The sequence below is a fragment of the Perognathus longimembris genome, chromosome 8 (assembly GCF_023159225.1).
Source record: "Perognathus longimembris pacificus isolate PPM17 chromosome 8, ASM2315922v1, whole genome shotgun sequence".
NCBI lineage: Eukaryota > Metazoa > Chordata > Mammalia > Rodentia > Heteromyidae > Perognathus > Perognathus longimembris.
In genome coordinates, this window is record NC_063168.1 from 56,419,495 (window position 1) to 56,431,952 (window position 12,458).

General features: G+C 41.7%; 1 protein-coding gene across 17 annotated transcripts in view; it reads right to left on the minus strand.

Annotated features, from left to right (window-relative positions):
• Positions 1-12,458, minus strand: part of Ltbp1 (latent transforming growth factor beta binding protein 1) — a 376,707-nt gene that overhangs the window by 217,948 nt on the left and 146,301 nt on the right. For 6 of the 17 annotated variants that reach the window (XM_048353153.1, XM_048353151.1, XM_048353150.1 and 3 more), the window contains exon 5: positions 7,553-7,720. The exons of 1 other annotated variant lie outside the window; for it this stretch is intronic. In XM_048353153.1, the coding sequence (XP_048209110.1) occupies positions 7,553-7,720 (168 nt within the window). Of the gene's footprint in view, positions 1-7,552; positions 7,971-8,136; positions 8,402-12,458 lie in introns of those variants that run through there. 10 more of the 17 variants (XM_048353164.1, XM_048353161.1, XM_048353158.1 and 7 more) reach the window with 3 other exon arrangements.

The window sequence follows — 12,458 nt, forward strand, 5'->3', positions numbered from 1 at the left end:
AATAATTAGAAAAACACCAAGCTGGAGGAGTGGCTCAAGTGGTACAGCACCATGCTAGCAAGCTTTAGACTCTGAGTTCAGTCTCTACCCTAAAAACAGCACTGTTTATGGTGTTTCATCACAAAGCTTCCTCTTCATTTCACTTCTTTCATGTTACTAGCAAGGCCTTCCATGAGCTGTCAAAATAACATTCCATGCTTCCCACCAATACTCCCCATCTTCTCTTCCCTCAGCCTCATCTTTTGGTAACATACATAGATACTGTGTATATTTGATAGTACCGTATATAGGCACTACTAATTTCTATTTTTTTAATTTTTCATTGTGGTAAAACATATAAAATGTATCACCATAACCATTTTTAATTGTAACATGTTTAGTACATTCATATTCAGTCTCCAGAACATTTTCCATCCTGCAAAACTGAAACTATACTTATTACAGTGCAACACCCCATTCTGGCCTTCTTGTAATCCCTGACAACCATCATCCTACCTCTGTCTCCATGACTACTCTAGGTACCTCACAGACATGGACTCACTCATCTCCTGATGGGCTTATTTCATTTAGCATAATGTCCCCAATCCCCATCCGTTCTATTGTTGCAAAGCTACAGAAGGGCCAGAACTTTGTCTATTTAGCTTATTGCTACCCCTCGATGCCTACACCAATCTTGAGCACCCACTGTGTTACCTGATAAATACATTAAACGAGTGAGTTATTCCTAGGATCAGCCCTTTCGGAGGAGTAGCTTAAATCCAATTAAAAAGGAAATGCTCTAAATTATTATATTTATCCAATACTTTAAAAATAAGCAATTTGCTAGGAATGAAGATATTCGGAAGAAGTTTCTTTGACACTTCTTGAGGTAGTCTAATTGCCCAAATGAGGGAGGAGGAAGAACGGAGAAGAGGAATGATTACGATGCAGAAGCACTGTATACACAATTGGACCTGGTAAAATAAAAACCCCTCATGTAACTAATTTGTGTCAATTAAAATATTTTAGTTAAAAATGAAACAAAGTAAATTTCCCCAATGGAAGGTAAGCATTTCCTTTTGGTGAAGACAGACCTGTGAAATGCATTCAGAGGAAAATGCAATCACCAGTTTGGCCCACAACTTTTGCATTTGTTTCTGTGCTACAGAGACATCAGGAGACCCAAAGGATGACAACTGGCTGAAAAATGAATGTTTCAATGAAGATGGGGTTGGGGGAGGAGAACCCTCCAAATGCTTCCCCAACCTTGAGCTGTTGTGTCAGACTATTGAATGCCTCACTAAGAGGAAATGCTCTCCCTCCTTGTAGGGAGAACCTAAGGAATGAGTTTAGTAATGAATGCTTCTATTCTGCCTAAAGCAAGTCATACAAAGTCAGCTTTGGGAGACAGATGGGGACATTTCTCACACTACACACCAGGCAAATCTCAGAATGGAAGGAGGCTACAGGCCTATATTCTCACCACATGGAGCCTCTGAAAACACTCATTTCCCACCTGAAACACCAAGGAATGTCTCACTCTCTCTCTCTCTCTTTCTCAACCTAGTCATGTCCACATCTTCTTAAAAGGGAATACCATTAAGAAGCTTACAGACAGTAAAATCCAAATTTCTAAGCTGGAAATTTAAGATTCTCTACAGCATTAAAATTCTCTACAACCTCATCTCTAGACTTGTCTCTACTGTTATTAAGTAAAACTATCCCCCATTCCTGAAAGCCATCCATGCTTCCTTGTCTCCTACTCAATTCTAGAAGGTAAATTCTTCCTTTCCCATATCAACTCAATTCTCTCTCTCTCTCTCTCTCTCTCTCTCTCTCTCTCTCTCTCTCTCTCTCTCTCTCTCTCTCTCTCTCTCCTCATTACCCCCATACAGCTTTACCTGGGGACTTTCGGCTGCCCTGGCCCTTCCAGCATTAGGCAGCATACACTGACTTCACTGTGAGAGGTTATGAGGAGATTCCGTGACTCGCAAGCATGGGTTTGGGTTAGGATTAAGGTTAGGGTTGGGTTAGGAGTTAGGGTTCAGGATTATAATGGAAGGCCTGTGTGGCATGCCTTCCTTCTCAAAGCATCCTCCTTCAAGGGGGAAGGGGGAAGGGAATTCCTGCCCTGTGGGCTCCTGCTTGAAATTTCCTGCCTTATTTTTTTTTTCAAATTTTTATTATCAAACTGATATACAGAGAGGTTACAGTTTCATACGTTAGGCATTGGATACATTTCTTGTACTGTTTGTTACCTTGTCCCACATACCCGCCGCCCTCCTCCCCCTTTCCCTTTCCCCCCCACCCCGAGGTGTTCAGTTCACTTACACCAAACGGTTTTGAAAGTATTGCTTTTGTAGTTGTTTGTCTTTTTTTACCTTCTGTCTCTCAATTTTGGTATTCCCTTTCAATATCCTAGTTCTAATGCCAGTATACACGGGTTCCAATATACTCAGATAAGATTACAGAGATAGTGTATATACAATCACAGGAAGGTGATACAAGAACATCATCAATAGTAGAAGCTACAGATACAGATAGGACGTTGAAAGTAGTTACAACTGTGATATTAACAATCGTTTCCATAACATGGAGTTCATTTCACTTAGCATCATCTTATGTGTTCATAAGGGAATACCTATTGGGCTCTTGTGACCCTCTGCTATGACTTGCCTAAACCTATACTAATTATTCCCAATAAGGGAGACCATAGAGTCCATGTTTCTTTGGGTCTGGCTCACTTCACTTAGTATACTTTTTTCCAAGTCCTTCCATTTCCTTACAAATGGGGCAATGTCATTCTTTCTGATAGAGGCATAAAATTCCATTGTGTATATGTACCACATTTTCCTGATCCATTCGTCTACTGAGGGGCATCTGGGTTGGTTCCAGATACTAACTAGGACAAATTGTGCTGCGATGAACATTGTTGTGCTGGTGGCTTTACTGTGATTTTGTTTGTGGTCTTTTGGATAGATACCCAAAAGTAGGGCTGCTGGGTCATAGGGGAGTTCTATATTTAGCCTTCTGAGGAATCTCCATACTGCTTGCCAGAGTGGCTGAACCAGTTTACATTCCCACCAACAATGAAGTAGGGTTCCCTTTTGGCCACATCCCCTCCAACAGTTGTTATTGTTAGTTTTCTTGATATATGACATTCTTACTGGGGTGAGATGGAATCTCAATGTTGTTTTGATTTGCATTTCTTTTATTCCTGCCTTATTTTAGAGTTAATTATATTGGCCCTTCATATTTCCCTCAGGGCATAAGCTCTTTCAGGGAAACTTCATGATTTGTTTGTCATGTGAAATCTAGAGCCTGGTTTTAGACCTAACCACTTACTGTAGGGTCACAGGGGGCAAGATGACACAGCTGGAGATGCTGTGACACTAGAATGAGAAAAAAAATTACTTAATGTCACCTCCAATCAAGCCATAGAAGACTTAATTCCTTCATTTACAAATCATGGCTGCTACCATTAGCTACTCACAGAAAACGCAATAAGATATAGGAACAGTTTTTTTTAATTTTTACTTTATCAAATGCTTTATTTATACTTTTTCACTTGGTGACTATAGGACACAAGTCCTTGTATAGCTTCTCAGAGGAAATAGCCTCTCACCAACTGAATATGTAGCAGCCATGCTTTCTTTCCAGTGCCTCTTCAAATAAAGTATGTCAAGTGGCAATGTGTTGTCATCAAAATAATCTACTGGGGACACCATTAATTCTAATCCTCTTGTCCGAGGAACCTTGAATTCATAAACAGCTTAAAAATTCCAAAAGGACCAGGCACCAGTGGCTCATGCCTGTAATCCTAATGACTCAAGAGGCTGAGATCTGAATGGTTTAAAGTGGTCTGAAGCCTACCCAGGCAGAACAACCGGTAAGACTCTTACCTCCAATTTGCCAGCAAAAAGCCAGAAGCAGAGCTGTGGCTCAAGTGATAGAGTGCCAATCTTGAGCAAAAACAAAAACAAAAAACTAAAGGACAGCACTCAGAACTTAAGTTCATGCCCCAATAGAGGGGGAAGAATTCCAGAGGTCATCTTCCTTATGCTACTGTGTAATTTAAGAATCCATTAAAAACAGCCATGATGAGCTGGCCAGCCTCACTATGGATATGTTTCCATTTTTAAAAAAAAAGCAGGGGTTGGGGAGCAGGAAGCAGAGCTCAGACTGCAGCAAAAATCATTATAATTAGAAATCATGCTTTATAAGAAAACCTACCTTAATGTAAATATTCTGTTACATTGTATCAATATCACCATTCATAAAAATGAGTTCATTCTAGAAGAGTGCTCTCCTTAGATATCCCTACAGTGCAGTCTCCATTTTAGAGGCTCATGAGGACGAAATTCTACCTACTATTTCTCTCACTGAACACTCCAGAACAGAGCCTATGAGATATAAGGGTCAGAAGAGAAGTACCTGCTGGGCCTCCCACCTGGATAACCAGCCCAGAGTCCCTGTGGCACCCAGACCACCCAGAAGCATCAGGGAGTGAGGGCCTATCCTAGAGGCCTGAGAAAGAACAACCCTCTGCATTTCTATTAGTGACCGCATTGGATGGAGAAAATGACCCAGGCCCAGAGAGGGTACAGTCAGAGAAAGCCAAGTAGCCATATCAAGACCAGGAATTAAACCTGCATCTACCAGACTCACTTGTGTCCCTCTCTCCTAGCCCTGCCCCATCCTTCTCTCTCCCTCTCCCCCATCACCTCCTCTACTGCATGCCAATACACATCACAGTCCAGTGAGCCTCCAGAGCTGCAGGTACATAGATGACAGGAGGCCTAGGTTCCAATCTAAGCTAAGTGACTCATTGTGTATCTAAGGTTAGCTCACTTCACCTTCTGCCTACATTTCTTTAGTGGAAAAAAATGGATGGCAATAAGATTTGTTCCACTTCCTAGAATTAAAAGAAAGTAAGTCACCACGCAAATGTTTTCAAAATTATTTGTGCTGTTCTTATTCTAAAAATGAATGATTGGTTAACTAAGGCATCCTGACTATGACATCCTCCTGTCCTTTTCCTTCTACCATTTTGACTGCTTGGAGCAGTGTTAGCAAATCAGGGAACTCATGACAAACTCTGTCCATCAACTGCCTTGGTGGCACACTAAGCCTGTCTTGTACCTACTGTCCTGGCTGTTTCTAACCACTGGCAGAGAGGGGGAGCTGCCACAGAAACTTCAGGCTCACCAAGTATTTTGTCTGGCTACAATGTATTTTGTCTGGCTCTTTACAGAAAAGTTTACCATCCCACTCTTACTAATAAGTCAAAGACAGTTGCAAACAAGCTGTAATAATCGGGATTTTCCTCAAATATTGTACATATACTCACATATACGTCATTATCAAAAGATATACTATATTGTAAAGAAATGGATAAGAAGAGGTAACATATTCTTAAAACTTCCCTTACAAAAAACAAAAATAAATAAAGTTGGGTAAGTCCAAAGAAGATGCATTCAAGTTAATTTTTAGCTTTATTTTGAAGAATAATAACCTATAAGTTCTAAAAAAAATTTTTACTCTTTAATAAAAAAAAATCATGCAGCTTGTTCCACGAATACCTATTTTAACCAAAATAAATGAGGAGAAATAACTCAAGATACAAGGAAAGCATTTCCTATAATTTTCCAGGGTGCAGCCCACATTGTAATGGGGTTTACAAATTTGCTTTTAAGCTTTTTAATTAAACTTTGTAAGATTAAACTATTCTGCCAGTCCTTTTGTGGAGAGTTGGATTCTAATTTTTGAAATGCCGCAGGGACTAATTTTTGCTGTACTTTGTATTTTTGAATAGGCCATGTGTATTCTACTCCTAAACACCTGGTTAAATGCCAGAAAGGAAAATGTGCAGTGTGTTTTCACAAGCAGACTTCCTCTGTTTCCCAAAGCCTTCAAATATTTCGTTTCAAAATGAACACACTGTAAGCCAAAAATGACCACCCTTCGATTACTTTGTCATTGCTACTGTAAAGATTTACCATAAATGTAAAGAGGATCAGACATTGTTGATGATGACAGAGGAGAAGGAGAACATCAGCTCTAAAAAAAACTGAAGTGAGAAAAAGTCACTAAAGTCCAGAACAGCCTATGGGGATCTGCTTTCTCCCACCTTCTCTTTATCTCTAGCCCTCCAAAATTAAACAATAGAAAACAAGCCAGAAAGTAATATTTATTATTGTTGCTAAGAAAGCCATCGATTTTTTAAAGTGGACTAAATTTCAGAGTTCACTAAATAGAAGCCCATTTGTTTTCTGGAGAAAGAAATACTGAGACTCAGAAATATTAACTACCACGCCCTGTGGATTGGCTAGTTCGTAACAGGACCAGGACTCCAGTCTAGTTTCTAGCTCATCAGTTGACACTCTGCCATGGGAGTCAGTACTCCTGCCCCGTCAGACATAAATGTAGCATTTGGCACCAAACAGCCAACATCTTAAAATACGTCCAAAGGACCACCACGAAAGCTAAAATATTCTTTTAAATCCTATCTATGGGTGTGTGAGATAGTTTTTTTCAAATTATACAAGGATGAAGAATATGATTTTGACATCATAAAGATTAGCAGAAAACATAAAATAGGAGAATAATCAAAGAACTAATAAGGACTTCAAAATGCCCTTTGGGTTTTGTCTTGATGGAAACCAGTATGAAGTAGACACCCTATTTCTCCCCTGCCCCCCTACACACACACAATCCTAAGACTAAACAGCAGTATTCCATAAAAAGACCCGATCTAGCCAGTGTTATTATCTGTCTGACATTTGGGTTATTCTTGTGAGTAAGTCGTAAAGTAGCATGGGTGTCTGGATTATTTGAGTACACATGGCAAGCCATAATTGGTCAAGGAATAATAAAAGACTTTTTTTCAGTGACAAAAATACTATATTGCATGACAACATGGCACAGTGGCAGTTTTCAGTAGACCGCAATACTTTCTGCATGTACAAAAAAAAAGGACCAAAAATTTAAAAAGGAGCTAAATGTCTTCTCTTTATTTGCAGTGACTACAAGATCATACTTATAATTTTTGACTGCCGACATTATTCACTAGTACCTCTTCCCCAAGTCCCTCTTATATATCAATTTATAATTCAGTCTCATGATAACAGGGCAAACTATACAAACATAGGGTTTTGATCAGTTTTAGTTTATTTTCAAAGTGCACTTTAAAATTTCATCACCACCTTCCAAAGGATGAGTCAAATCTAATATAAATTCTGTTTATCAGTGAGCCGATAATAGAACTTATGTATTAGGGTCCCCACCTAAAACCTGATCCCTTCTCTTTCTGTAGCCCTACCTTCCCCTTGCCACACAGCTAGGGAAATGCTAAGGAATCCAGGGAAATAGTCTAGTTGCCATTTCTCTCAGACACAGAAGACGAGGTTCAAAAGGATTCCAAATGCAATTTACAAGATCTCTGGCAAGGAAACCTACGCTTGCTGATAGACAGAAAGCCATTCAGTCAGAGAGAAGTCGTGTGCAGGGCAGAGTGGCCAAAGGCTATAAACCCAATTCAGTAAGGTCGGCGAGAGATCGTGGAGGAACTCACCCACTCGGAAGTTCGTGGCTGTCAGGGTGTCGGCAGCATGGCCATTCTCACTAATGAGAGTGGTGGTGTTCCCCTTCTCACAGCTGTTCTGACAGCTGCCCTTGGTGCACGTCACTTTACAGATGCTCGGAGTAAAGACCACCTTGATGCGGCCAGTGTGGTTACTCACTAGGATCGGAGGCAGGGAGAAAAAGAACAACAAACACATCAGCTTAGTATCCATGAACTTGCCTTGAAAGCTTAAAAAAAAAAAAGATAAAAGAGGGGAAAGGGAAAAGAAAGGAACAAGAAGGGGAAAGAAAGAGAGAGGGAGCCCACAGCCCGACAGGTTTAAGGAAGAGGAAAGTCGAGTGCTCGCTGCTCTCTATCCCGTGGTGTTTCTGAAACAGGAGTAGGAAGCTTAGCAAACAGAACTCTGGGATGCACTCCAAAACCACATTTGAAGTCGAGTCACTGGAGTGGGATTACTAACCACAATGCTGCACTTTATTTGTGGGCAGACAAAGAGCAATACGGAGGGCACTTTCAGATTAAAGAGCCAACCCCGACAGGCAGATGTAATGCAAGAGAGGTTGGCCCCGCACCTCGTGCTGAATAAACTCTTGTGTCCTCAACTTGCATACTTTCCCTGTTTCTCCGCTTATTAAGTCACTATGTGCAGCCGACCCCTGGAAATGTTTTAGGCATGCGGCATGTCTGAAAACATCTGTCTCAACCCTCCTGGCACTCGCAGCCAAAGTGATCAAATCCTGTGACGCAGCTGTAGGGACCTGTTTCTTTTTCACAACTCTAGGGAATTATTTCTCCACAGGAATTCATGCAACCTATATTTTGTTTTGCTAGGTATGGATCCCATACAAAAAGAAAAAAAAGAAGTTAGGTTAGGTCCTGGGGGCCAAGGGTTGCCTCTGTTAAAATAGAATCATAACACTTGCAACGCAGCAACACAACAACCAGTCACCTGAAGCAGATACCGTCACCCCTCTTTCTCATGCCTCTATGCCAGTCCTGGGGGTTTGGTCTCATAGCCCAAGCACTGTCCCTGAGCTGGTGCTCTGTCCAGATCCATTTCCAGCTTTTAGGGAGTTAACTGGAAATAAGAGTCTCAAGGACTTTCCTGTGTAGGCTGGTGTTGAACCAGAGATCCTCAGATCTCAGCCTCCTGAGTAGCTATGATTAAAGACATAAGCCAACAGTGCCCAGCACGAGACCCTCTCTTAAAAACTGAATGCTATGCCAGGTGCTGGTGGCTCACACCTGTAATCTTAGCTGCTCAGGAGGCTGAGATTGGCGGATCATGGTCAAAGCCAGTCCAGGCAGGAAAGTCTAGGAGACTCTTTTCTCTAATAAAACTACTCAAAAAAAAAAAAAAAAAGCCAGAAGTGGCACAGCACTATGGCCCAAGTGGTAGAGCACTAGCATTAACCACAAGGAAGTTCAGGGACAGTGTCCAGACCCTGAATTAAAAAAGCAAAACTAAATGCTAAATTGAAATCTTTTTGTACAATTACTTAAAGATAATAATTTTTAAATGCTATAACCTAACTTCTCAGCTGAGGTAGTATAGTGTCTAATTGAGCACTGGATTAAAGATAGATTCTGAGTTAGAATTCTATCTAACTCAGCCCTGGTGTGAGTTTGGACAAGTCATTTCACCTTTTCTGAAACAAAGCATAATAGAACTGGCACTGACATTTTCTAGCAGACAGAAAGCAAAGGTAGTTGCTATGAGGGGCCAGTAAATTATGGCCCAGGGGCCAAACTTGGCTCAACTGCCTGTTTGTGTCAATAAAGTTTAATCACAACACAGTTATCTTCATTCATCTGAGCGGTTACTTTTATGCTTTGACAGTGGGGCAGAGTTGCACAAAGACCACATGCTGTCAACCACACAACCAGGTCCCAAAATGAGCTCTGACAGGCTGTTTTGACTGCTACCTGTGTGGTAAGTACTCAACTAGGTCATCATGTCAGAAAGCATTGATGGTAGAAGCAGTAGAAGAGCGATGGATGGTCCACGGGGCTTTGGGTCTGTGGAGAGGCAGTGCCGTTTTACTTGTAGTAGCCAAAGGAGGAACTGGCTCCAGGTCTTCACGGCCACTCTGCTCACCAGAAAAGCTCATGTTTTGTACTGCCCTGGTCTAACTCATACTCTATTTTCAGACATTCATCTGAGATCCCTCTAGAGACTCACAATAAATTTCATTTGAGTTCAAATCAGAGCTTAGAAGCAGACAACTTTAACCAAAGATGCCATTCCAATTTCATGGCTGGGGTACTAACTCTGAGGTCTTCCTACATGGCAGTCTTTTATCCAGTGCTTCCTTCTCATGCACCCAGCCATTGTCTAGCCTTTACTTGCACACGTCTGGGCCCACCTTGGTATAGGCAGTTCCTGAAGCACAATTCCTTTCTTGAACTGAAATATATCCTCACAGTGATGCCTCCCCACTCAGTCCTCAGGGAATCCCCCACAATCTCACACTGGAAGCTTCTTCCACATAGCAGCCCTTCAATGCTCAGACAAATGTCACATGTCAAAAAAAAACACCCACTAAAATTAGAAGGATTTGAAGTTATCAACCAGATGGTCTTTCTTAAAGTGAGTCCACAGGAGGAGGCGGGGGGGGGGGGTGGAACCACTCTGTTCTTGGAGTATTTTTATTAGAAGGTTTCCCCTACCCTAGTGGTTCTAATACCAGAGATCATGGCATTCTATAGGAGCCTTCTATCAAGATATTATTAAGTAAGGGGGTTGGCAAGCTTTCATGTTTTGTTTACTTTATGCTGGTACTGGGGCTTGAACTCACAGCCTCTTGTTATTACTTAGCCTTTCACTCACATGTGGCACTCTATGACTTGAGCTCCACCTTCACTTCCTTTTTCTATAAAAGTCTGAATAGTAAATGCAAGATTTGCAGGCCAGGAGGACACCATTGCAGCTATTTGACTCCATTTTGGTACCTGGAAAGCAGCCTCTCAAAAACAATATGCAAAGGGATGACAGTGTTCAAAAATAAATATACTCTTACCTGAGTTATACAACTGTAACTCCTCTGTACATCATCTTTACAATAACAATTTTTAAAAAACAATATGCAAATGAATAGGCACAGCTATGTTCCAATAAAACTCTATAAAATAGGTTTGCTGCCCATTTCTTCAAATGCTTTAAATGACCCTTCCAATAATCTTGGCATCTACCTAGAAATCCAAATTTAAAATGCAATGGAATACTGATTCCACAAATGTATAAAATCCACATAAGTTGGGGCTGGGGATATGGCCTAGTGGCAAGAGTGCCTGCCTCATATACATGAGGCCCTGGGCTCGATTCCCCAGCACCACGTATACAGAAAATGGCCAGAAGTGGCACTGTGGCTCGAGTGGCAGAGTGCTAGCCTTGAGCAAAAAGAAGCCAGGGACAGTGCTCATGCCCAGAGTCCAAGCCCCAGGACTGGCCAAAAAAAAAAATCCACATAAGTTGATGTTTGTTTGTTTTTTCTTTTTGATAGCACAAACAAATCAGCTTAGGCTGTGTGTTGTCAGAACACACATACAAATATCTTAAGGATACTCTGGGTATACAAGTATGTGAAGCCCAAGAAAAAAAGAGGGAATATCTTCCCACTTAAAAAGAATATAAACTCAAGCCTGTCTGAAAGAGTTTGATACTGTAGTGGCTCGTGCCTATAATCCTAATCACTCAGGAGGCTAAGATCTGAGGATTGTGGTTTGGAGCCAGCCTGGGCAGGAAAGTCTGTGAGACTCTTATCTACAATTAACCACCAAAAAACAAGAAATGGAGCTGTAGCTTAAGTGGTAGAGAGCTAGCCTTCAGTAAAATAATCTAAGAGACAGTGCCCAAGCCCTGAGTGTGTGTGTGTGTGTGTGAGAGAGAGAGAGAGAGAGAGAGAAAGAGAGAGAGAGAGAGGGGCAAGCACTCTACCACTAAGCCATATTCCCAGCCCCAGAGCCTATGTTTTAAAGCACACAAAACTAAAGCTTAGCTGGGGATATAGCCTAGTGGCAAGAGTGCCTGCCTCATATACACGAGGCCCTAGGTTCGATTCCCCAGCACCACATATACAGAAAACGGCCAGAAGCGGCGCTGTGGCTCAAGTGGCAGAGTGCTAGCCTTGAGCGGGAAGAAGCCAGGGACAGTTCTCAGGCCCTGAGTCCAAGGCCCAGGACTGGCCAAAAAAAAAAAAACTAAAGCTTATGCCAGGCGCTGGTGACTCATACATGTCATCCTAGCTACTCAGGAGGCTGAGATCTGAAGATCGCTGTTCAAAGCCAGCCTAGGTAGAAAAGTCCATGAAATTCTTATGTCCAATCAGCCACCAGAAAACCAGAAGTGGTGCTGTGGCTCCAAGTGGTAGAGCACTAGCCTTGAGTAAAAGAGCTCAGGAACAGTGCCCCAGATCCTGAGTTCAAGCCCATGACCAACAAAAAAACCTTAAGAGCCTATTGTTTTGTCCTTCATGTTCCTATGTGTGCTACACTGAAGACAACAGTCATCTCCTTTTAAGAAATCAACAGGAATTCACAAAGGGTGAATAGAGGTGGACTCTCCTCCAGAGGCCACGGGTGTATAAGAATCATGATCCTTTAATAAGCTAATGTCCAAGGGATCTGGTGTCTTGCATATATAATATCCAAGAAACATGGACTAAATGAAGTGGCCTGAAAGTGTTCATGGGTCAAAGGGGACAGCTGGACCCCACAGACACTCAGGATTCTCAGGATGCTGACAGCCATGATGGTCTAAGGCTCTACATCCAGGAGGAAATAAGCTCAGGACCAAGATGAAGTACCTTGACGCTGACTGGGAATGACAACTCTAAGAAGCAAGAGCTAGGCCAGCCAGGAGTTAACCAGGAAAACGTTTGACAACTTTCATACA